At 40.0% G+C, this 24,963-nt stretch overlaps 3 protein-coding genes across 6 annotated transcripts in view; 2 read left to right on the top strand and 1 right to left on the bottom strand.

Moving 5' to 3' along the window:
* Positions 1-8,021, top strand: part of rab44 (RAB44, member RAS oncogene family) — an 18,249-nt gene extending 10,228 nt beyond the window's left edge. Inside the window, exons 3-10 of one of the 2 annotated variants that reach the window (XM_042088447.1) lie at positions 1,251-3,983; positions 4,299-4,404; positions 4,658-4,792; positions 4,893-4,974; positions 5,213-5,327; positions 5,581-5,679; positions 7,315-7,391; positions 7,506-8,021. In XM_042088447.1, coding sequence (XP_041944381.1) covers positions 1,251-3,983; positions 4,299-4,404; positions 4,658-4,792; positions 4,893-4,974; positions 5,213-5,327; positions 5,581-5,679; positions 7,315-7,391; positions 7,506-7,593 — 3,435 coding nt within the window. In that variant the 3' untranslated portion in view covers positions 7,594-8,021. The remainder of the gene's footprint in view (positions 1-1,250; positions 3,984-4,298; positions 4,405-4,657; positions 4,793-4,892; positions 4,975-5,212; positions 5,328-5,580; positions 5,680-7,314; positions 7,392-7,505) is intronic. The other variant, XM_042088446.1, reaches the window with a different exon arrangement.
* On the bottom strand, positions 7,721-23,220 carry entpd8 (ectonucleoside triphosphate diphosphohydrolase 8). 3 transcript variants are annotated; one of them, XM_042088485.1, is made up of 11 exons: positions 23,044-23,220; positions 14,513-14,576; positions 14,104-14,248; positions 13,672-13,789; positions 13,086-13,236; positions 12,753-12,912; positions 12,414-12,644; positions 12,041-12,307; positions 11,705-11,815; positions 8,938-9,072; positions 7,721-8,155 (listed from the first exon to the last, which is right to left on the bottom strand). In XM_042088485.1, the coding sequence occupies exons 3-11, from the start codon at positions 14,230-14,232 to the stop codon at positions 7,967-7,969; spliced, it is 1,491 nt and encodes a 496-aa protein (XP_041944419.1). In that variant the 5' UTR covers positions 14,233-14,248; positions 14,513-14,576; positions 23,044-23,220; the 3' UTR covers positions 7,721-7,966. The 3 variants fall into 3 exon arrangements, with proteins under 3 accessions (XP_041944419.1, XP_041944417.1, XP_041944418.1); XM_042088483.1 differs by lacking the exon at positions 23,044-23,220 and adding an exon at positions 20,217-20,583; XM_042088484.1 differs by lacking the exon at positions 23,044-23,220 and having other exon boundaries at positions 14,513-14,646.
* trub2 (TruB pseudouridine (psi) synthase family member 2) lies at positions 21,787-24,963 on the top strand. The gene is made up of 8 exons (XM_042088491.1): positions 21,787-22,266; positions 22,427-22,561; positions 22,891-22,965; positions 23,072-23,133; positions 23,505-23,586; positions 23,741-23,813; positions 23,964-24,100; positions 24,428-24,963. Exons 1-8 carry the CDS (start codon positions 22,152-22,154, stop codon positions 24,712-24,714), a joined length of 966 nt encoding a protein of 321 aa, XP_041944425.1. The 5' UTR covers positions 21,787-22,151; the 3' UTR covers positions 24,715-24,963.

The following is a 24,963-nucleotide window of genomic DNA, read 5'->3' as shown; positions in this document are numbered from 1 at the left end:
TTCTTGACTTTTCTCATTCTCTTCATGTGGAAAGCACAGACCCATCAGAAACAAGCACATTGTATAGCCACTCGGAATCCTCCTTCAAACATCAAGAGGAAGAGGGAAGTGTACAGGGTACCTCAAGGCAGAAGAAGAGGAGGATGGGGTCAACCCGCAGGACAAAGAGAGAACAGAAAAGGGAAGAGCCAAGTGGAGCCATGAGTGCAGATAATGTCAAAGAGGACATGAACATGAATGCAGATACGGACATGAGGTCAGAGACAGAACAGGGGATTATCGAAGAAAGCATCTTAGATGCCTCAGACGTTGGGACTCTCAGTATGTTTTTGACTCTTGAACAGGATCAGTACTGTGACAGTATCTCATCAGCTGAAATTGTGCCATCCTCTTTAGCACAGTGCAAACCAGAGGAGGGTGAGCAAGAACAAGAAAACCAACACCAATATCCTGATATAATTGCAGAGCAACTAGATGGTAATGACCTAGAAGATAACAATGACATATTAATTTTGGGAAAGGAAACAGCAGAGGTCATCACAACTGTGGGAGCAGACCTATTCAGTGAAGCATTTATGAAAGAAGATGTTGACCAAGTCGAAAACCATGAGGAAGAAATGTCAGAAAGCTTCCTTGAGGTCCTTCGTGACCAGAACAAGGAAATCATAAATACAGAGGTATCTGAACAGGCACAAGCTGAGAATATTTTATCATCTCCTACAGAAGATCCCAGCCCAGATTGTGCAGGCATGACAGTTGAGGACATGGATACCACTGAGAAGGCTGCCTCTTTCTCCTGTCAGTTAGCCATTGAGACTCTCACCTGTCTTGGATCTCCCTCATCTCCTTCATCAGATCACAGTCCAGAGATAGATACCTCATTGAATGTTCATGCAGAGAGTTATGACTCTGAGATGCACAGCCCTGATGTCCAACACAGTGAGGAAGCAGAACAAGGAACACAGGCTCACATTCTCAGCTCCACAATGAAATCAGAAGTACCAAATATTAGCACAGATGTTCCTGCCTTTTCTCATTCATTTCATGTGGAAAGCACAGACTCATCAGAAACAAGCACATTGTCTAGCCACTCAGAATCCTCCTTCAAACTTCAACATCAAGAGGAAGAGGGAAGTGTACAGGGTGCCTCAAGGCAGAAGAGGAGGATGGGGTCAACCCGCAGGACAAAGAGAAAACAGAAAAGGGAAGAGCCATGTGGAGCCATGAGTGCAGATGATGTCAAAGAGGACATGAACGCAGATACGGAGATCACAGTTGCCCCACTGAATGTTCATGCAGAGAGTTCTAGCCCTGAGATGCTCAGCCCTGATGTCCAACACAGTGAGGAAGTAGAACAAGGAACAAATGCTCACATAGATGGTAATTACCTAGAAGATAACAATGAGATGTCCATTATGGAAAAGGAAACAGAGGCCATCACAACAGTGGGAGCAGACCAATTCAGTGAAGCATTTATGAGAGAAGATGTTGAACAACTGAAAAAGCATGAGGAAGAGCAGTCAGAAAAGAGTCAGGAATCCCTAGCTGACCTGAAGAAGGAAAACAGAATAAGCACAGAGCTATCAGAACAAGCAGAAGTTGAGAGTAAGCTATCATATATTACCGAAGATCTCAGTCCAGACACTATAGTAGAGGGCATGGTTACCACGGAATCTCCATCTGAATCTCACACATGTATGGAGAGCTCCATCATGGAAGAATTAAGAGCAGAGTCTGATCACTGGGAATCCACCGTCAGACTTCAGCCTCATGAAAAGGAGGGGAATTTAAATCAGGATGTGTCGAGGAACAAGAGAAAGATGGGGTCAACTCGTAGACAGAAAAGGAAAAGTAATGAAGTACATTTGGATGGAACAAGATCTTCACATGAAACTGAGGTGATGACTGGGATGGTCACTGAAACTGATATTGAGGTGCAGCAGGAAGAAAATCTCCAATCAGAGGAAATATCATCCAGTGAAAACATGCAAGCAGCTTGTCTAAACACAATTCTTGTAGGATGTAATGAATGTCTAATGAAATATGCAAGTAAAGAGACAGTGGATGAACCAAATAAACAAGATCTAAGCAGTCAAGAGTCAGAAAAGGAAAAAGGAGAGAAGGACATTTTAATGATCCTGGAAGGTAAGGTAGAGAATCAAAGGGAGGTTGACTTGGGTCCACCTGAAACCCATAGAGCAGTTCAGTGTGACACAACAGTTGAAGGACAGGGAAGGATTCTAGAACAAATCCAAGATAAAGTTACTGAAACAAGTGTTTCTGCTTCCCAATATCCACAAACTGAAGAAAGTCCTGGCTTGAAACGGAGGAGAAAGTTAGGCTCAACAAGAAGGAGCCAACATGAAAAGACGGAGAGAAAATATGTTGTCATGGATGGGATGCTCATTCACACAGACACAGAGACAAGTCCTTGTCTGGACAGTAAATCAGTGGAAGTAAAAGATGAGGAAGAGAGGAAAATCCATGATATTGAGGAAAACACAGAGGCAATGTCTTCTATTTTTGGAAATACAATAGTTACACCTTCTACACCAGAATCACTCGAAACAGATCAGGAGAGAAGCAACGATGCCATTCACAGTAAAGATGAAGTAATTAAGAAAGAACAGTGCATTTTGGCCCCAACTATTACCACAGCAGAGCAGCCACCTTTGGAGAATATAGCCGGCAATGACTATTACTCAGCTCATGGAGACACTCTGGCTGTGAACAGTAAGACACCACCTGCTAATTCACCCTCTTGTAAAAACACACTTAAGTTATGTTCACTGGAAAATTCAGATTCCTCAGAAGAGAGTAAACCACAAAAGAAGAGAATGGGATCTAGTCGTAAAATATCCCAACGTCAACATAAGAATAAGAATAGCAGTCATAGTGAGGCAGATGTAAAGAATGGGGATTTGGATAGTGTGACTAACACAGTTACACAACCAATTCAGCAGGTCACTGGTGATGTAGATTTATGTGCTGAACATAGAGGAGGACTAGAGGGTGCACATAATTATAAATGGACAGACATCCATCAGAGTAAATGTTCTGAACCTGCCAGTGGGGCCTGTAACCACCCTGAGGACCATTTAATCCCGGAGATGTATGTTCAGTCACCCTTGGGACAAATTGAGATTTCGGAATCAAGTGGGACCACAGCAGCTGAGACAAGCTCCGGAAACCTCTGTGAGGATGACAGTCAGAAGGAACCCAAATCTATGCTCCAAAAAAGAAAGATGGGCTCTTCTCGTAGAGGTCAAGGTCTGAGAAACAGAGCGAAACAGGCTGCAAATGTAGACGAGCACGTGGATGACATCAGCACCTCGAAACAAGACGGGGATGATACAGCTCTTCCGAATACAGAAGACTTGTCAATGGAGGGTGAACAGTTACTCATTACTTCTGTTCAAACAAGCAAGAGTAACCTACAGCCACTGGCTCAGGCAGAAAGGCCTGATGAGTTCATTGATGAGCGAGTTTTACCTGCATCTGCTCAATGCAGGACATCAGTCCACAGTGCATCCTCATCACCTTCATCTAAGCTGCAAGAGGATAACCCATCCATAGATCCACAAAGCACCACGAAAAAAAAGAAAATGGGATCAACTCGCAAGAACATGAAGAGACAAGGGGAAGATGAAAAAAGCGGCCTAAAGAGAGACCAAGGAAATGCAGAAAGATGTAATGTGATTGATGACATGGGAGATCTGACTGGGCCAACTGAGAGAGTTACAATCCAGAAAGTGACTGAAACAGGGGAGTCAGAAGATACCCTACCACAAGATGAGGGTACTGGACATGGCTCTGCTGGCCACAAGGAGGCGCCAGAAGGCACAAGGAGGAAGGTGGGCTCCAGGCGTGGTGGTCAGGGCTGCAGAGGGGCCGTGGGGGGACCTGAGGACCAACCTGTTAGCCAGGCCCCTGAAAATGATAGCAGTGTGTTGCAGAACATTCAGGAAAATGTCCATAGTGAGGTAAATATGACAGATTATATGTCTAAAATACTTCTGCCCTGTGGTGACACCATATACGGTACCAACTGACTGCTTCTTATTAAACAATAATGCTTCTTCTAAAACAATAGTCAGCAAAAGTTGAAAAGTTAACTTTACAAAGCTGTAGCCAAATTGAAACAAACCTGTTGGTCAGAACGAATGTTTCTTTGGAATCTAGATGCATGTATGTTAAATTAGAAATCAACAGAATTAACACTACCAGTAATATTCCATCATCAAGACTAACTTCAAGGAACTATGTATCATTAAGATTGTGTTGTGACATTTTCACAGGGCCTTTCTAAACTGGTCTTAGCTGGTGAGGGGCAATTTCAGAAGGTGGAACAACCGCCTTCAGGAGCAAGAAGCAAATCAGACTTAGATAGAAAGTATGGGCAAGGTAAGTTTGTCGGCAGTCTAATTTTATTTTAGGAAAACAAATATTGGCATATTGACTTGAAATAAGAAAATATGTATGTTTGTAAAAGCATTCCTGATGGTGACAACAGCAACAAAAGAAAACAAAAATAATCATCTTGATTGTTTTGTAGACTTATCTAAGAATCATATATGAAACATTATCCAGACAAAAAATGAACTCCTTTTGGAGAGCAACACCCCCTAAAACCTCTCCAATTGCTTTTCTACATTAGACAACACTCTTACATCTCTGGAAGAGGCTGTTATGTTTAATGTAGTGATGGTTGGAGACAGTAGCGTGGGGAAGACATCTTTTATCCGCCGATTCCAGAGTGGACAGTTTATTGATGATCACTCTGCCACCATTGGTAAGTTTGATCTCTTTTTATGTTCTCACTTTTTGTATTCATCTATAGTCGCTTTGTATTGATATGTGTACAAAATAATGTGTCTGTACACACATCACAGGTATTGATACATTCACCCAGACATTGGCTGTGGATGGTGAATTGGTAAAACTTCAGATATGGGACACTGCTGGTCAGGAAAGGTATGGATGTTATGGAGTAGTCAAACTTAGGTGATGTGAACTTAAATACTTAGACCTCACGTCAGTTAGCATTCTGACATTCTTGTCATGTAATGTAATAATGTTGAATCAATAATTAACAACTTTAAACAAAAAAAATCCCCTTTACCAGTGTGTTAAGATATTTAGAAGAATATTTGTTTGCACATGTTGAGAGTGTTTGATTTTGAAACAATTTTGTCAAACATATATCTTCCAGGTTTCATAGCATCACCCATAATGTGTTACATAAGGCTCAGGGACTCATCCTGATGTATGACATTTCATCCTGTCAGACCTTTAGTGCTGTTCGCAAATGGATTACCTGCATTGAGGTAAATGTCACAAAATAAAAGTAAATATTAAAAGAATAAAAAGCTTTAGTTGCTGATTTTCAGAGACTATCTTAACAGCATCCTTCATTTCTGACAAAAAAAGTTTTCTCAGGTAATCAGCAACTACAATCTCAGCATGGTCCAGGCAACTGCCTTGAAGGAATAGACAGGCTTACACTGAATTTTGAGCATCGCTAACTGCATCATTGACGAAATATTAAAGACAACATCATGTTGTGGATGTGCTTAACAGGAAGGGGCTCCAAGTGAGGTCATCATCTTGCTTCTTGGGAACAAGAATGATAGTGAAGATCGGGAAGTTCTGCACCCAGAAGGCGAACGGTTGGCTCAGGTGCTATGACAATTTGTTAAAAATCAGTATTTGAATTTGGTTAAATGTGAGTTTCTGGATTGGATGAATAAGTAAGTTTATAAATGAGTGTAAGCTTTCCTAATGATGTTTACAATATTTGTGGAAGTAACTGTAGTCAAGAATAAGACTTCATATACTATATTTAGAGGTAGACTCTCATTACAGTGCATGAAAATGCTAGGCTCCTTAGTATTATTATTATTATTCCGCTGACCACTTTTCTGTAAGATATTTAACTTTAACCACTTAACTTAGAAACTTTGTTCAAACTTTAACGTAGGTCTTCTAATAGACATGGCTGCTATGTATTTTCATTTTTGTAAATGTTATACTTTGAGATAGTAACAAAAACAAACCTATTTGTCCATAGACAACATATCAACATAGCAACCACCATGGCAACCAACATGATTACCCTAGCAACCAGCATAGCAACTGCTTTATTTGGCATAGCAACCACCATATGTACCCTAGCAACCATCTTATTTACCCTAGCAACAACCTAGCAACCACCACTATAATGTCAATCTAACAACCACCATAGCAACCAACATGATTATCCTAGCAAATACCATAGCAACTACTTTATTTGGCATAGCAATCAACATATGTACCCTAGTAACACTCAAGACACCTTATTATTTGCCCTAGCAACAACCTAGCAACCACCACTACAATCCCAACCTAGCAACCACCATAGCAACTGTTTTATTTACCATAGCAACTACCATATCTACCTTATCAATACCCTAGCGACCATCTCAATTACCCTAACAACAACCATTAAAATATTATCAACTAACACAATGACTCCAGCAACCAGCATAGCAATCACATATTTAGCATAGCAACCACCATATCTACCTTATCAATACCCTAGCAACCATCTCAATTACCCTAGCAACAGCATAGCAACCACCACCATAATGTATACCTAGCAACCACCATAGCAACCAACCTGATTATCCTAGCAACCAGCATAGCAATCGCTTTATTTTGCATAGCAACTACCTTATGTATCTAGCAACATCCTAGCAACCATCTTAATTACCTTAGCAACAACCTAGCAACCACTGAAATATTGTCAACCAACATGATGACCCCAGCAACCAATATAGCAACCACTTATTTAGCGTAGCAACGCCATATCTAGCAATGTAGCAACCAATATAGCAACCACCATAGCAACCAATATGATTATCCTAGCAACTGCTTTATTTTGCATAGCAACTACCATATGTACCCTAGCAACCACCCCTATAATGTCAACCTAGCAACCAACTTGATTACCCTAGCAACTAGCATAACAACTGTTTTATTCGGAATAGAAACCACCAAATGTACCCTAGTAACACCCTAGCAACCATCTTACTTGCTCTAGTAACAACCTAGCAAGCACCACTATAATGTCAACTTAGCAACCACCCTAGCAACCATCATAGCAACAGTTTTATTTAGCTTAACAACCACCAAGTCTACTATAGCAACACCATTGTAACTATCTCTGCATTATCTGTTTTAACTCTGTGTGATATTTTACATCATATATTTTGCATTTTCATGCACTCGTTATTCCTTGGGATTGCATTTCTAGTTTGTATTATAATTCTTTAGGAATACAACATCCATTTCATGGAATGCAGTGCTGTAACTGGCTACAACGTTTCACAGTCCATAGAGAGTCTGGCCAGGTAAGATGCACTCATTTATCCATTGATAAGAAATTAAGTTTTTACTTGTTTTAGTTTCATTCTATGTTGTTTATTATGAAACTAGATAATAACTCTGATTGATTGTTGGTGTAGGTTATTGAAGCAGACAGTGAAAGAGAGTGGTCAAGGCTATGTGACACTGCACCAGAAGCCCCCACAGAAGAAGTCAGGCTGCTGCTGAGGCCTTATTCTTTTCATCATGTCTTATATTCGATTCATGTAAACCTATATACACATTACTTGCCTACTTTAGCTTATACATTGTACTTATACATGTAACAGAAATTACATTTATTTTAAATTAAAAAAAAACCTTTGCACAGTAAAATAAAACAGACACTTTACATTATTCCAGTATTATATAAAATATTTCAGTAAATTTTGTTTTCTTTTGTTGGTAAATATTTGAAATTTAATGGATCTTCAGCACTGCACACGTAAACACTTAATTTATGAAAATGTGTTAACAGTAAACAAAGCACAAATTAGTCAGGTGCTGATCTTTTCCCATTGATTTGTGATTATGTGAAATATAACTAGTGTTCAGTTAGTGATTATGGTGACCAAAATATGAGGAAGATGACCATCACAAGGCTGAGAAAAAGTGCAGATACAATGAAAAACACCTCAGCTGCCCACTGACTGCGCTGCACTCCTGTAACCACTAGGGGGTGTTTGGAGGGTATCAGATTAGTCAGGTTAAGCATGTAGCCCAGAGTCCAACCAATGTCTGTGTCGGCCACCTGTGGAATGCCAAGGACACATCAAATCAAATCCATCTTTATTTGTAGAGCTCCTTTTGTGTTACATTGCAATATAAAGTGTTTTCCGAAACAAAGCATGACGAAAAGTTAGCAAATAACACAAGACCACATAAAAACAAGAGAAGCCCTGATATCTCACGAAAAAATGTCATGGCTTTTATCAATTAGACTGTTACAGAGTTTGTAGCACATTAATGAATTTGTAACTCAGGGATTCATAAAAGTCAAAATCAGTGACATTTTGATTGTCAGTACATTTTTTACATCTGTTATCTGGCTTGATCATATTTATGTATATCCTTTATTCCAAATGTCCTGGTTATATTTTAATGTTGAATTCATTTAAAAAACTTATTTTCCATTTTCTCTATTTGATTTATTTGCTCATATATATCATCTAGTGCCTCATCCCTAAGGAATTCAGTGTTAACAGGAAGGGCACTGCATGAGATACCAGCGTGAGCCTTGAAGTTTCTGTTTATAGTAGGAAGTAGGAATGTCCACATAGTACTTGTGGCATTATGTTAAACATGGCAGACATGTGAAGCAATTACATGTCCAGTATGTAATACCCATGAGGATATTCCAATTTGGACTATGCATTTTCCAAATAGGAAAATGCATTCCAACCAATGTCTTCACTGTATGTCTAGTTTGGCAGGTTGTTTGCATATTTCAATGAGGGCTGTGACGCTGCTTTTGCTTTTATGTAAAGGACTCATGGTTTCTCCAACTGGAAGGCAGGTTAAGACACAACCCACCTTTTTTTGGAAGTAGATTTTGTCCCAGGTTTCATTGAACTTGTAGCCTTGCACAAGAATAGTCATGATATACTGAGCTGAAGCACAGTAGTCTCTCAGGTATTTTTCTTTTGTGTCAGGATATTCAACCAGAATCTGGGTAAACAGAACAGACACAATATGAAACACCCTGATCTGGAAACAGTTACAGTACCCTCCAGAATTATTGACACCTCTGCTAAAGTTGACTAAAAACCGGTATTAAAAAATAATCTGTTGGTGATTTATTGTAAACTCACAATGAAACAAATTAGGAAAAATCCAGCCTTGATAAGAAGCAAATGTATTTTGAGAAAAAGGAAAATCTCATAAAGAAATATTTTCAACTAAAACACGTTGCTCACAATTATTGGCACCCCTGAAAAATCTTAACCTAACAGAAGCTTTTTCCTATCTAATTTCAATGTATTTAAGTTAATTAGAGTGTCTGTGAACTTTCAGATGTAGTTCATGACTTTCTTTTTCACTATGGTATGAAAATAAAGTCACACAGAGGCTACATCCTCTAGTCATTTTTTAACATCGGAAAGACAAGAGAATACACTAAATTTAAATAAAAAGAAAGTGTTTTTTTGACATTTGTAAGTCAGAGAATGTCTATGACAACTTTGTTGAAATGCCTATATTTACAGTTCAAACAATGATTAAAAGGTTCTAATCAACAGGAAATGTGACAAACATGCTTGGACAAAGACCCATGGTTATCTTGCCGCCACATACAGTATGGTGGATGGTAGGATAGGCTGTTGGAGAGTTACAGACAAAGGTATCATCTTGGGGTCACCAAGTCCCCAACAAAATCTTCAAAAGTGGCCCCAGCTGTGGCGCGACTGGCTGGGGCACCTGCACCGTACACCAGCGACCCGGGTTCGATTCCCGCCCCGTGGGCCTTTCTGGATCCCACCCCGACTCTCCCACTTGCTTCCTGTCATTCTCCACTATCCTGTCAATTAAAGGCATAAAAAGCCCATAAAATATACTTTAAGATTATTTAGAGGGCATGCTAGGTAAAAGCCAGTCATTTAATTACCAATGTAAACAGCAGGAGTTACTGAATGGTACAGTGACTTTGTCTGGATGTGTGGTCTATTGTTAGCCTAGAAATCTAGACACACCCGTCTAGCAACTCTCCGTTGGCTTGTGAGCTGGTAAAATTAAACTTCTATCAGGCCAATCAAATCATGTATAGAGACGTTAGGCGGGCTTAACATAATGGTTGATGGCAGAGATGCAACGGTTTGGCTTGAATTCCCTCCTACTTGAAAACAAAGAAGATGGATGTTGCTGTTGGCGAACAGCGTGACACGAGTTAAGCTTTTTTTAAGTTGGAAAAAGTTTGAACTAGCCAATTAGCTCCGCTGGTGGGAAAACGCATGGGACTTATAGCGCTGTCCTATTGCATGCAGAGGGAATTTGAAAGACAACCGATTATCCTGCCCCTCGGACTGAGCACTGCCAATTACCTAATTAAAGTGCATAGTAGGGCAGCCGTGGCCTACTGGTTAGCGCTTCGGACTTGTTACTGGAGAGTTGCCGGTTCGAACCCCGACCAGTAGGCATGGCTGAAGTGCCGTTGAGCAAGGCACCTAACCCCTCACTGCTCCCCTAGTGCTGCTGTTGTTGCAGGCAGCTCACTGCGCCGGGATTAGTGTGTGTTCACCTCTCTGTGTGTTCACTGTGTGCTGAGTGTGTTTCACTAATTCACGGATTGGGATAAATGCAGAGACCAAATTTGCCTCACAGGATCAAAAGAGTATATATACTTATATAGTATCATGAACATCAAGAAAAACCTGAACATTTTCAAAGGAAATCTGTCAATCTCTGCCAAGACACTAAAAGTTGGTCATGATTGGATCATTCATCAGGTCAATGAACCAAAACAAATGTCCAGATCAAAACAAATATGGTTTGCTGAACACAAAATCAAGAATCAAGCTTCCATCTCATTTCATATTTTTTATACCGGTTTTTAGTCAACTTTAGCAGAGGTGCCAATACTTCTGGAGGGTACTGTATAATGCATTTCAAACAGTGTTGAGACATTTGTATTCAGCCATTAGCAGATCGGTCCAATTCATTCAAACGTATACTTATCTCTTTTGATCTGGTGACCTACATTCAGTACATGAAGAGTTCAGATCAAAACCGGTTAAATCCAGTTGTGAAGTATTTACATACCGGTAAATATATTTATATATATGTTTTATTATCATCAGTCACACTGTTGTTAGGTTGTGAAATATTTTCATTTAATTCATCTGTATTTGATGTAACGTTTGTACATGTGAAGGTGGACTGACGTCTTCACATGCCCTTGTGTGAACTATGAGATACACATTTGTAGAACAGTGTTTCTCAAACTTTTTCAGATGAAGAACCACTTAACCAATAAAAAAGAAACGCACGGATCACCTAGCTAAAAAAAAAAAGATTAGACCTACTTCAACAGTATATTAGCCTACACAATAGGCCTACTCACTGAACCACCTTGCTTATTGTCTTTGCACTTTGATTATTGTGTCAGAGTATCCATATGATTTAAACTGGTATACATAGACAGTGTTGTAGAACTGTTTGGATTTACATACAAGTTGGTTCAATATTGCAAACAACTCATCTATATTATATTTTACCACGTCTGCTCGCGGACCACCAGTAGTCCCCGGACCACACTTTGAGAAACACTGTTGTAGAGAGTAAAAGGAGAGAAACTGTGTTTTCTTACAGTATTCCAGCTCTTCTTGCAGAAGGTCTCTATTGTCGAGGTGACTTTTGGTAAGGGGGCTTGAGGGGCGAGCCCCAGGAAATCAAATGTGTAATAGTACGCTGAAAAGGCCTGCAGAAGCCAATGGAAAAAAAATCATTACCCTGCTAGCTGAACAAAGACCACCAAGACACTGAATTTAAAAATGTACTTTGTATGTGGTATTAGTCTGTATGGCAAAAGGATAAATAAATACCCTTATTTATTTACATATGGAAACATAATGTAACCATATGCCTAAACAGGTTAGCGCTATTGGTTGATTACACTCAGTTATTCAATTTTGGAGTGACTTACAAAGAACTCTCCATGGACTGGAGGCTGGTAAACTCCATTGAATCCGCAGTCAGGGCTGTAGGCACACTTGCTTATGTTTACTATCTTCTGAATGAGGCTCTGGCACTGATTGGGGTCACTCATGCCAGAGAAGGTGACACTTTTGTCAGGGTCAGTATTTCCTGGCTTGCTCACACAAGGGGAGTCGTAGAGGTCACCCAGAGTCAATGTCAGGTTGAAGCCTGTATGATAGCATGGGTGCATAATTGTGGTAGAAGAACCACTCGTCTGGAATAATCAATTGGATCATTTTACGTTTCAATTACAGTGTTTGTCATCTTTCAAATATTGAGTTGCTCTGCATGCAATAGAAACACCAAATCCTGATTCTCACCGAAACCAGATGTGCTTGTAGCTGCTTCATGGCCTGGTCCTTTCCATAGCAAAGGTAGCTGTGAGTGTACACCCCATACCTATGGCCATACAGCTGAAGAGCAGCTTCAGAATCAGGCTGCTTAACTGGCTCTTTGGGAGTGAAGGCTATTTGGGTGGAACCCCCTCCTAGATCCAGAGCCCCAAGGATCCTACCTCCTTTTGGCTGAATCCATTGGCCTTCAAACGTGTGCTGCCATCAAACAAGAACAGAGACAGTCTTGTGTTACAGTTCCATGGCATCTTTAGTGTTTCTTCCTTGTCTTTGAAACACAGGTCATGTGCACATAGTAGAACTCACCTTGATGAAACCCTCCAGTATATAGTTGATAGTAACCCAACCATAAGCCCCTTCTTCCATACCCGAGAGTATCTGTGCACCACGGAAGTCAAATGGATAACCCTTTATTGTGTTGACGACTTCCTCCATGATGAGGTCTGTTGCATTCTGATCTTGTAGCCTGGATATTACATATTTTGCTGTTTACAGGGTTTTTTAGGCAAGATTCAAAGTTCATTCTTTCACAATGTACGTCTTGGTCACTCATCTATACAGGAAACAATCTACACACATATGACAAAGACATGGTAGGACAACTAAAATAGTAAAGCATAAAAACAAAGTATAGTGTACCTTAGGAGCCGCATACCAGCCGTCGCTCCCAGGTATAGAGGGCAGCTCCGCTGCTGTCTGACAGGTATTGTAGCTTTGGCGACATCTAAGCACTGCTGAAGACTTTGGCCTGCAGCGGGAGGATTTTGCCTGTAGCTTGATATACCCCCTCCTGTAAATAGAGCCCCACCATGGGAAATGTAGAACCCTGAGTCTATCATGGGAAATGTATTATGATTATGATTCATCCTATTTTCCAGTAGTGTTCCCTATAATAGTAAGGCAAAGGCATAGAATGTATCTCGGTTTCTTTCGGTGTTTGTTTATGTTGAGCTATATTAGCAAGGGAAAAAGTACTCAAATTATCAGACATGTAATGTCAACATTGTATTTTACTTTGAGACAGTTTTTAAAAAAAAAAAAAGGTTTTCTTTTTCATGGGGTAAAATGATTTATTTATCCAAATTTGGAAATGTACAGTATGTTTTTGACAGTCTGTTGGGGTGCAATTTTCTTTGCAGCCTTCTGTTGGAGCAGCAGCATCAGTTACAGTGACATTAAGAAACTGAACAAGCTGTGAGATAGGTGATATTCAAAAGTTACCAACCATCCACCTCGCACACCTTCATCTGTGACACAATCCCGGTGTTGTTTTCTTTGCCTCCTGGCCATTTATATATGAAGAGAGATGTGTGGGAAGATCCAGCATCAAAGACTATTCCATACTAAAAATGAAAAATTTACAAACAAAATGAACTTTGTAACTGTAACATGGTAGCCTAACTAATAACCAAGCACACAGACTGTTAGGACATAAGAGTTAGGCAGTCCACCATAACAGTAATTTTGTCGTGGAAATAATTACAGGTTGAGTAAGCAACCACTAAGCCAGCACCAGCATAAGAACTTCTGAAGAACACGATCAAAAATTTAGCAAGAATACTGTAAGGTCACATCTGTCAGGGATAAGAAGAACAATGGACTATTCCTAGAAGCTGTTTTTGACCTTTCAGGTGGAGCTGAAAGTTTCCTCAATCACCTGTGTGCCGTTGGGTAAGTCCATAGTGTAGTGCTGAGCCAAGGATAGAACTAATGCAATGATAGTGGTGCATACAGTGGCTGTCACAGCGATTCCCAGAAAGATGCTTCTGGCTGGTAGTTTCCCCATTCCAACAATTATACACCTCCAAATAAATAAATAAATGTTAAAACAAGTACATGGCACATTCACTCTCATATAATACAAAATGTCTATATCTATTTACTATGTTTTCGATTAAGTTCGATATCCATATAAGTGGTGGGGTACCAGCTAGGAGTATTAAAACTCAAAATAAACAACCAAAAGCAAATATCACCACTGTCAGTGGCAAGTCAACAATTAACCAAACTGAAAGCTTGTAGCTAGCTGCTATGTTCAACATTCAGACAATGTTTGTCAGACTTACCTTTTAAAAGCACTTCAGTCAAAGTTCAACATGCCCCTTCTCTCTCTCCACTGCTTATCGACAACTACACATAGAGAATTTGTCATACAAACATGTTAATAGTATTGTCTCTCCCAAGAGTCCTGCCTCTTATCTACGTCAGAAATGGCCTGAGCAAAGCTTCAAACATGAACTTACTGAGTTCACACCCACTGGGAAACAGACAACAAACATTCACATAGTAAAGCTAATACTGTATGAAAAATACCAGAAATGTAATCCTCAGCATTCAGTACAGAGTGTCCAGCATAATAACATACCGTATATTAGAGTACAAAGCGGCACACACACCTTACAGTATCTTATCTATGACCAGAAACAATAAATCAAGCAGTGGCTTTTTATCATTTCATGTGCAACAAAATTGTTAAATCTACTCAACTACTGCAGTAAACCAGGAGACAATATAACAATTGGAAGCACACGGCATGCAAACAAAGAATATTATTCTAAGAATTCTGCACAACTGCACAAACTATGGTTAACAGCGTAATTTTATGAATGCCATGCTTATATTAGCAAGGTTACATGTCAGGTTCCTATTGTATTCATGTGGATCTTACTAATAGTATTTTAAAGATAAGAGGTTAATTATTAAATCAGTCTATTGAATGCCTCACTGCTGTTTAGAGAACATGTTAAGTTAACATATAGTTAACAGATATTCATCTACCATTCTCTTATATTTATTATTGGTTGTAATCTGATGATGTTTACCGAAACACTGGAGGTAACTTTGGCCATTGATTTCCGGCAATTCATTTTCCTGGATTGTGTTTATAGGTAGTTTTACATTTTGCAGGACACATTCTGCTCTATTTATCATTTGTCTCAATTGTCATAGTTTTGACATTTTTTTTTAAGACATTTCGGCCAAAGTGGTCACTGGACAGCAGATTGCATTTTGTCATATGGATACTGTAAACTATGATTTATCATTATGTATATATGATTTTCTCTGTGGTGTGTCTCTTTAGTTGATGACCTTGATTGTGCCTTGAACACCTGTGGGATCCTCTAGTGCATTCGTTCGCTTCACACAAAAGGCGTCATTGTTAACCCAATGCCTCCCACACAAAGGCCATTGCAATGGCCTCCGTCACGGTCAATTATAAATTTCCCTGTAAACTATCAAAAATCACAGATCAGGTCTCCCATGAATGAGAAGAGGTAAGCCAGAGCAAACTTCTAATTGTTCTGCAGCACGCAATCTGCAGTCTCGCTGTAATTAGGTATCAACATTTGTCCCAAACATTCAGTAAATAAATGTGGCAGGGAGGTAGTGCATCTGAAACTTTGTGTAAGACTTTGTGTATTTGGTTTCAGCATCAAACTTGTCTTCCCTCTTCTTTATTTTTATGATTTCTAAATGTCATTACCACATTATCATGCATTATGTTGTTGCTGAGGTTGAGAGACCACAATTTAGTCAAATAAGCGCACTTTAGTAAAACGAGCACACAATATACTAAATTGTGAGCACAATCTAGTAAAATGAGACCACAATTTAGTAAAACGAGTGCACAATTTAGTCAAATGAGTGCCATATTCTCTCAATATACAAAAATCTCCCTGGCTCTGCTTTTATGCTGTTAATCAGAGTGCTCCACTCATGCTTTTATGCTGTTAATCAGAGTGTTCATCATTCCTTTTACTGTTTATGCCAAAACATAAGAATCTGTGTGAGTTTCATAAAGGGCACTTGTTGTGTGCCGATAGATAATAATAGGCAGACAGAGGTTTTGTCACAGTAATAACCTGTCGAGAAACTGTCTGATGGCCAAGGATTAATCAAAGACGAGCAGAGGTTTTGTGTCTTTTAAGTATTAGTCAGGTAGAACCCCAGGATAGGTGTGACATAAGGTACTAATGCAATTTATTTGCATAAATTGATAGTTTAGGGGGTGTAGACTCAGAATCTGACGGGTGCCGCTTCGGCACCCTTGAGCATTTTTTTTAAATGACATAATTTGTCACGCCCCCTTTTTTTGACCATAAAAAATAACTAGATGCACATTACTGTATAAACCCATCATGTATGGTATCAAATGAAAGCTCTTCTCAAACAGAAATCAATGAAATCAATCAATAAAAACATGCTAAAAATGAAATGGTAGGCTGAGCAACAACCACAAGAGACATATGAATTGTATCAACCCTCAACAATTAATCAAATAGACAAAGTTATAAGGAACAAAGTAGAACTTTCTCACAGATTCTGAAAGCAATACAGAACATGTTGCCAGGCTGGCCTTGTACACATCACAAACATCAAATGTCTCCTCCAAAAAACATTCATTCAATCAGACATTTCTCCCTCGCTGTCATCAGTATCCTCCACTGAAAGTGTAGCCATCTTCGAATTTTTATTTGCACACTGTTCACCACCTTTGCAATGGCAGTAGGTGGTGCATGGTAGTCCATCTGACTGACAGCGGCAAGAGGCCCTGGAGCATGCTGGCACTGCCTTGCATCCACAAGCAACAAGCTGTAGACCTGTTTTGGGTGCAATGTCAGTGTTTCCATGAACAGGCACAGGAATTCCATCCTCTATTTTCACACTGGAGGTGTTTTTTTTGTCAGCAGCTCTCCACAAAAGGACTTGCAGCCGTGCACGCTTCATGTGTTCCGCTGCATATTCTCTTGTTGGAGGAAGACTCTTTATTTTAGCAGGGTCTCTTTTCTTGGTGAATAGCATGTATCAAGTTACTGAGGCTTTCAACAGTCTTTCCATAGTAGGCAAGAAAGGAAGTCCATTCCTGCCTTCATGCTCATCAGCTTCTACAGTACATATGTACAATTCTTCAAATCAAGATTCCTCTTGAACATCAAATTGATTGCTGAGGTTTTCCCTTTGCCATATGGATATGACACACTATCACAACCAAACAATGCATGAACAGCCAACAAATCATAACATTTGTCTAATTTTGCAGCCAGCATTAATGTCAATTACTTTGGGCATCCATGGCCTACTGGTTAGGGAATCGGACTTGTGACTAAAGGGTGGCCAGTTCGATCCCCGACTGGTAGGAAAAATGTGAGTGGGGGGAGTGACTTAACAGCGCTCTCCCACATCCATGTGAGGTACCCACATCTGGATGAGGTGCCCTTGAGCCCTGCTCCCCGGGCGCCGGATGAAGGGCTGCCCACTGCTCCGGGTGTGTATGTATACTCCTGGTATGCTCCCTGCTCTAGGGTGTGTGTGTGTGTGTGTGTGTGTTTGAATGGGTGTACAGTACACTGTTTGTGTGGGTGTGTTGTACACTACCCCCGAATGGGTAAAATGCAGAGCACAAATTCCTTGCATCGGTGGGGTCAGCCCTATGTTCCCACATTTCTAGGGTTAGGGTTAGGGGACATAGGGCTGTGGGAACATAGGCATACTCCCGTACTGGCATATGTAAGCATACTTACATATGCCAGTACGGGAGCCGTGGCCTACTGGTTAGGGCTTCGGGCTGCCGGTTCGATCCCCGACCAGTAGGAGAAATGTGTGTGTGTGTGTGTGGGGGGGGGGGGGTTGTTGAAGAGCACTGCTCTCCCATGCCCACAACCACGGTTGAAGTGCCCTTGAGCAAGGCACCTGACCCTTCACTGCTCCCGAGCGCCACTGTAGCAAGTCAACTCACTGCTACAGGTTAGTGTGCGCTTCACCTCATGTGTGCTCGTTGTGTGCTTCATCTTACTGTGTGTTCATGGGATAAATGCAGAGACCAAATTCCTTGTATATGCAAGTATAGACCCTTTCAAGAGAGTTCCATTTATCATTTTATTTTATTGTTGAAAGGGTCTATACTTGGGCTATAAACCTATATAAATCATTTTATTTTATTGTTGAAAGGGTCTATACTTGGGCTATAAACCTGATTTACATTTGTTGTTGTATTTCCAAATGATTCGTGTCATTCCTTGCAATACTGGAAGAAATATTTTTCTTGATTCTGTCCTCTCCTCCTGTAATCAACTTTTCAGTTTTCTCTGTAATTAGGGGGCAAATTCAAGGACTATTATAGTTAATGTGCTGACTAACTGGCAAGTACCTCATAACTCAGACTAGTTTGTATCAATCCTGGATTGTGTTGTCTGTTTTAAAGCATTAAAAAAATGTTAGGATGAAAAATATTGTTGTCTATTCTGGGGGGAAATCCAAAGACAGTTATAATTAATGTGCTAACTACCTGGGAAGTACCTCACAACATTGCTGTCTGAAATTCAGGCTGATTCAAGGGGAATTAAAGCTAACGTGCTAGCTAACCCGCAAGTTGGTGAACTAACCCACACCTCAGACTTGCTATAATTCATATTAAAATGAATTACTATTGAATGATTGTATTCCTGTATGTATTAAGCTACATGACAGTTCCATAATTTGTTTAATTTAATACCAAACATGACACGATTTAGAGGTATAAGCTATTATGCAGCAAAAAGAAACCTAATTTAACCTTAAAGGTCACTTTGCAAAAGGTATTGTTCTCTGGAGGGACCTAAACAATTTTTTCTACTTTATTATGGTCAAAGCTGATTTCTGTATGAAAAGAGCTTTAATTTGATACCATACATGATGGGTTTATAGGTTAATGTCTATTTAGATGATTTTATATGATGATAAAGAAAATGCTCAAGGGTGCTGGAGCGGCACCCGTCAGATTCTGAAAGGACACCCCCTTACAATTTATGCAAAAAAATTGCATTAGTACCTTATGTCACACTTATGCCCAAATTCCACAAAGTTCTACCTGACTATATTCTAATTTATGTACTTTACTTTTTAAACATTTTTAAACTATTGCCCTTTTATGCTTTTATGTACTTTTACTCTTTGCTTTTGTTTATGTAAAGCACATTGAATTACCCCTGTATGAAATTTGCTATATTAGATATATATTTGCAATTGTTGCAAATTGTTGCAACAAATAATTGTTGCAACATGACTGCACAAGCTATTGCATATAGCTAGCAAGATGGGAGTTGTGTGAAGCAGATATATAACATATAGGACACATGTAACTCCTCTCCTAGTTACTCTCCATTGGCTCCCTATAGTAGCCAGAATTAAATTTAAATCTCTCACTTTGGCCTATAGGACACTGACTGGATCTACTCCTTGTTATTTTAATTCAATCAAGACGTACATCCCCAACCGCCCACTGCGGTCTTCTGATGAGCGTCTGTTTTGTCGACCAGTCATAGGTCTAATTCAAGACTCTATTCCTCAGTGGATTAATGTTGGTGGAATGAGTCGCCCAGTGCTCTCCGTTCCTGTGATAGTTTTGGTTTGTTTAAGAGGGGTCTAAAGCATGTGCCCCCCCTCCCCCCCAATATTTTTTTTTTTTAAATAATGATATTCACTTCAGTTAAGCCACTTTAATAGGTGCTATACTATGCTATGCAATGCAATGGGTTTTCATCATATTTTCGACGTTTGGCTTTGTTGCCCATATCAGGCTCGGGCCGTGCAGCGATAAAATGTGACAAATCTGTCCATTTTAAGTTAGCTATCGGAACGTCACATATTACCGTCACGTATGTCCAACCTCTATACGTGTATCTGTCACTTAATATTCATTTCTATACAAACCAAGGCGGCGGATTCCTAACGAAACGCAACCACCCACACCATAAGTTTACCTAAATTAGCCTACCAAAAAATAAATTTTACCGTGACTCGAAGAGCTGTAAACAGTGTTGTAAGGCTGCGTGTACAAATCCGCTTGGAGCTGTACTGTTCACTGGTAACTTGCAGTTAGCTCGGCTGGCGGCACTGCTAAATTACGTTATGAAGTTTGGCACAATACATTCTCACTCAGGATAGGGATCAATAATACTTTCCACTATCCCAAAGATTTAGTATACATCTCTTCTATGATTTATTTCAATTTTATAATGTTGACAATTACATAATCAATGGAAAAAAAAAACATAGATAGTTCTGACATGAAATAAACGTTTTCCCTTCTTTTGTACTTGCTTCTTTTTTTAATCAACCTTCCGCACCTCCCCTCAAATCATTTGGCGCCCCCCAGGGGAGGCGCGCCTCAGTTTGGGAACCTCTGGTCTAAAGGCATATCTGTTCAACATGCACTTAGTTCTTTAAAGGGAAACTTGGCAGGATTTCCCCCTCTGCTGGAGAAATTGTGCATTATGCTATTTCAAACTGTGGAAAAAGGTAATGATAAAGCACATGGATTTGTTTACAAGCTAGCAAAACGGTTAGCATAAGTTCGGTAGACAATGTGGATGTTACAAGGTAAGAAACACGATTTAAAACAAGTTTCTTGTTTCTCACTTCTCTTTCCTGGACGGTAGTCTCAATGTTGCAAGGTTGGTTTTCCGCCTGAGGACGCTAGGGGCAGCGGGAAAAGTCACCATTTTCACCGGAACAGGTCATTTAACCATCCAAATGATTTCTAAACGGGTTTATTACGTTGTAATAGTTGCCAAGTTCCCCTTTAAGTGCTTCTTATGCATTATGGTTTGTATAATATTGTTTTATTTCCATTAGGCTGTTGATTAATTTGACATTATTGTTTTATTATTGATATTCTCCTTAATGTAGTTTTACCATGTTATTGTTTTTATATTATTGATTGAATGGATATTATTGTTTATTATTGCTTTTTCACCTCATTTTCAATTGTTTATTTCATTAGGCTATTGATTGAATTGACATTTTTTATTATTGCTATTCTCCTTATGATAGTCTGACCAACATTTTAATTTGTTCCCTGTTAAATTTAAATATTATATTGTTTTGTATTTGTATATGTCGCTTTGGACAAAAGTGTATCTATATAACCATATAACATGTTGTCTGTCTGCTTCACATAACTCATCTTCATCCAAGGGTGTATAAAGAGAAACAGTTCAGTGAAAGTCTTTTGTTCAAATACAAACTCAACTTACACTTAAATTGTGTACTTTCTATTCAACTTCATTGTTGGTCAGTCAGCCAAGACTGACTTTTTTTCCTCATTTTTCTTGGATACATTCAATATTATATCATAGTATAGCCTGTCACTCATTGCAGTTGAAAGGCCTAGTTATTGTTGAAACTGTATGAAATGTTACAATCTTTTGTCATTTTTAAACTTGAACCAGTAGAGTGCGCCATAAAACCAAATGTGATGCAGCCTACAGTGAAGACAGTGACACAGAAATGTACATGCCAAACCTCTCCACAACAGCAGGTGGCAGTGATTTTATTTTTATGCACATCCTCACACATGCACCTTTCTTCGTGGGAAAGATAAGGTTAGGTTAGTAATGTCCACTGTCTATGGTAATTTCTGGCGACTTGACAGGGACTGGTCACTGTTTACAGGAGTTATCTTTAGTCTTGTATGTTTTGGGTATGTCTGGACGTTGGAAATGTTTTTTAGAAGCGATGGGCCTATAATACTTGTCCACCAAAGAAAGATTTTTAATGCTTTGACCTGGACGGTCACTGTTCCCCAGAAAAGTGCGCTTTCGTCTGACGCATTTTGATGGGCCATCTATTCTTGGCTGTAGCCTAATCGCGACTGCATTGTACCCTTATTTCGTTTTCATTTAATAACCGTATGTGGAAACAACGTCATTCTTTCAGAGCACAAAAATGTCAAGTCCTGCTCGACTTTACCGTAAACTTGAAGGGTTGTTTTCCGTATTTAAGCCCTCCGGAATTCATTGGAAACTCGTCCGTGACACCATAGAAGCAAATCTCCTTAAAGGTTAATATATTTTTTTCCTGATAACTTTCGCATTTACAAGAAGACTATTTAATATGATAGTTATTTACAACAAGAAAGACTATTGGAGATGGACTTGTGCCACAGTAGCATGACTGACAATGACATGACTGCGAATTGTAAAACGTGTATTTCCCCCTAGAAATCAATGCTGCTCCTTCTCCTGCCCCGAAACTTGAGGTTAATTTCCAGGCTTTACCCAGTGGAGAGTCAGGAACAACCAAGGAACTCATTATGGCTGCCACTCAGCTCCCAGTTCTTTCTGCCAGCCATCAAGGTATTCTCTTCTATTGCACTGACCATAATAATAATTGAAGTGTTTAGTTCATGTGCATGGACGCATTACTATCCTACATCATTCCATTACAGGTTGTGCGATATTTTATTCTTTTGCTTTCAAGTGATGTGTGCAGACTTTCTACTTCTATCTTTCTCATGTATTTTAACTTAAAGTAATGCTACAGTTACTGAAACAAAGCACTGTTATACAGGCTAAAGACATGCCTTTAGTCAAGCCTTCATAAAATGCTGAGCTGATTGTAGGTTATTTGACATTCAGTTAACACCATAAAGGTGTTCAATTAATGTTTCACATGTATCCTCTAGTGAGAGGGCCGCGGTATAGGACTCTGAAGGTAGGAGTGGGCCATCGTCTGGATGCATTCTCATCTGGAGTGCTTGGTATGTTTTCATCCTTGGTATGGTATAGTCTCTGAGTAACAAGATGGATTATCAGAAAAGTTTGTCGTCTTGCCTTACCTGAGAATATATGTCTTTTCTGTCTCAGTTCTAGGTGTTGGACAAGCAAACAGGGCCCTAGCAGAGTTATACAGCTCGCCGGTTACAAGGGTAAGTTAGATACTAATGTGAAGATGACCGATATTATGGGCAAGTATTGGGAACTAATGATGAACATTTTTAGATAGTAATGTTCTCACACAGCAGAGGTGGATATCCCACCTTCTGAAAACGGTCCTGCCATGTGTTTTTTCTGCCTGTGCGCTTAACACAGGTGATATCACTAATTGGCTGATCTACCTAGCTGAAGAGTTGTGCTAATTGGGATCAGCTGGTTAAGCAAAATGGCTGCAAGAAATATATAGTATGACTTTAATTTCTAAGGTTGCGATGTCGACCTCTATGAGGTACATATGACATTCACTATATGAGACCTCGAACTGTTTGATCACTGTTGTGTTGGTCATCACATGTTACGGCAGGACTACACATTAGAAGGGGAGTTTGGGATGGCCACAGATGACTTTTCTTACACCGGGCGCATCATAGAAAGGACTACATTTGGTAATTATGGGTTCTAGTCTAACCAATGCTGATCCTGTCAGTCAAATTTCCTGATTTTCCTCATTTTCCTAGTTTTGTTTACATCACTGTAGCCTGAATGCCTCTGTTCTCAAAATAAAACACCACTCGAAATATGTGCTGTTTTTTCTTTTAGATCACATCACTCTGGAAAAGCTGGAGAAGATCCTGGCTATGATTCAGGGAGGCCATCAGAAAGCTCTGATTACGTACGTTGGTCTGTCTTTCCACCATGAAGACCATTTGTGCTCACAGATGCACGCTCATGCACTGACAATCACAGATAATCTGTAGATCCTTTGCTGATGTATGAATTGGCCATTGCAAGCAATTCAACTGTGAAAATATGTGGTACCCAGATACTCAGGTGTGGACCTTCAGTCTCAAGAGGCGTATGAGCTGGCGGTGCACGGGATGCTGCAGCCACACAGCAAGTCTCCCCCCATCCTCACGGGTCTGCGCTGCATCCATTTCCAGCCCCCCCACTTCACCCTCGGTAACAGCAGCAGAAGCATTTAGTCACTCACACTCCACCCTTACATGCACATAATGTATGGTGTGAAGTATTTGTGATACAAAAGCTGTAATGTGCGGAAACTGTGTTGAGTTGATAATACATGTCGCTAATTTTATTTACTGTCTCAGTTGTAACGGCTTAACTTAAGATCCAAAATCTGCATTTTGATCTGTTCATCCTTCTCACTCTGCTCTCTCTCTCTCTCTCTCTCTCTCTCTCTCTCTCTCTCTCTCTCTCTCTCTCTCTCTCTCTCCCTCCCTCCCCTCTCCCCTCTTCTGTTCTCCTCTTGGGCTTGTATTCCTACAGAGGCTCAATGCGTGAATGAGACACAGCGTTACTTGCGCAAGCTTATACATGAGGTAGGTCTGGAGCTACGAAGTTCGGCAGTCTGCAGAGGCGTACGGCGCATACGCGATGGGCCCTTTGGCCTGCAGGAGGCGCTCACTCGACAGCACTGGACTGCCTCAGACATTCGGCGGGGCATCAAGGTGCACCGTTCTATGCTGAAGGCCTTCAGCAAGGTCAGCGATTCCACACGTGCAGAGAAAGCTCAGTCAAAAACAGCGCTACCAGAAGACAGGGACAGCAGATGACTCCACAGCCAATTTTACTGCCACTACCCCAAAGCATCTGCATTCTGCTACAGAGGAAGCAGCAGAAAATGTTTCACCCTAATAGGGTGCAGCTGTTATTTATACTGGGGATACTACAGTTAAAAAAAACTGGTGTCTGATGTTTGGGTGTTGGTTATTTCATATGCCAATGTTTTTTGGACAGTATCTGTCCCCTTACTGGTATGTGTATCCCATATTCCAATAAAGTTTGTTCTAAAACAAAAATAA

The sequence above is a fragment of the Alosa sapidissima genome, chromosome 4 (assembly GCF_018492685.1).
Source record: "Alosa sapidissima isolate fAloSap1 chromosome 4, fAloSap1.pri, whole genome shotgun sequence".
NCBI lineage: Eukaryota > Metazoa > Chordata > Actinopteri > Clupeiformes > Clupeidae > Alosa > Alosa sapidissima.
The sequence above is the reverse complement of the archived record's forward strand: the minus strand, read 5'-3'. Positions and strand labels throughout refer to the sequence as shown.

Bases quoted from the DNA above. Each gene is read 5' to 3' on its own strand.
- trub2 (XM_042088491.1), top strand. From the start codon at position 22,152: ATGTCAAGTCCTGCTCGACTTTACCGTAAACTTGAAGGGTTGTTTTCC. The intron at 23,134-23,504 runs GTAAGTTAGATA...ATGTTACGGCAG, and splicing joins ACAGCTCGCCGGTTACAAGG to GACTACACATTAGAAGGGGA. The intron at 23,587-23,740 runs GTAATTATGGGT...TTTTTCTTTTAG, and splicing joins CATAGAAAGGACTACATTTG to ATCACATCACTCTGGAAAAG.
- entpd8 (XM_042088485.1), bottom strand. From the start codon at position 14,232: ATGGGGAAACTACCAGCCAGAAGCATCTTTCTGGGAATCGCTGTGACA. The intron at 12,913-13,085 runs GTACACTATACT...TGTAATATCCAG, and splicing joins GCTGGTATGCGGCTCCTAAG to GCTACAAGATCAGAATGCAA. The intron at 12,645-12,752 runs GTGAGTTCTACT...GTTTGATGGCAG, and splicing joins TACTGGAGGGTTTCATCAAG to CACACGTTTGAAGGCCAATG.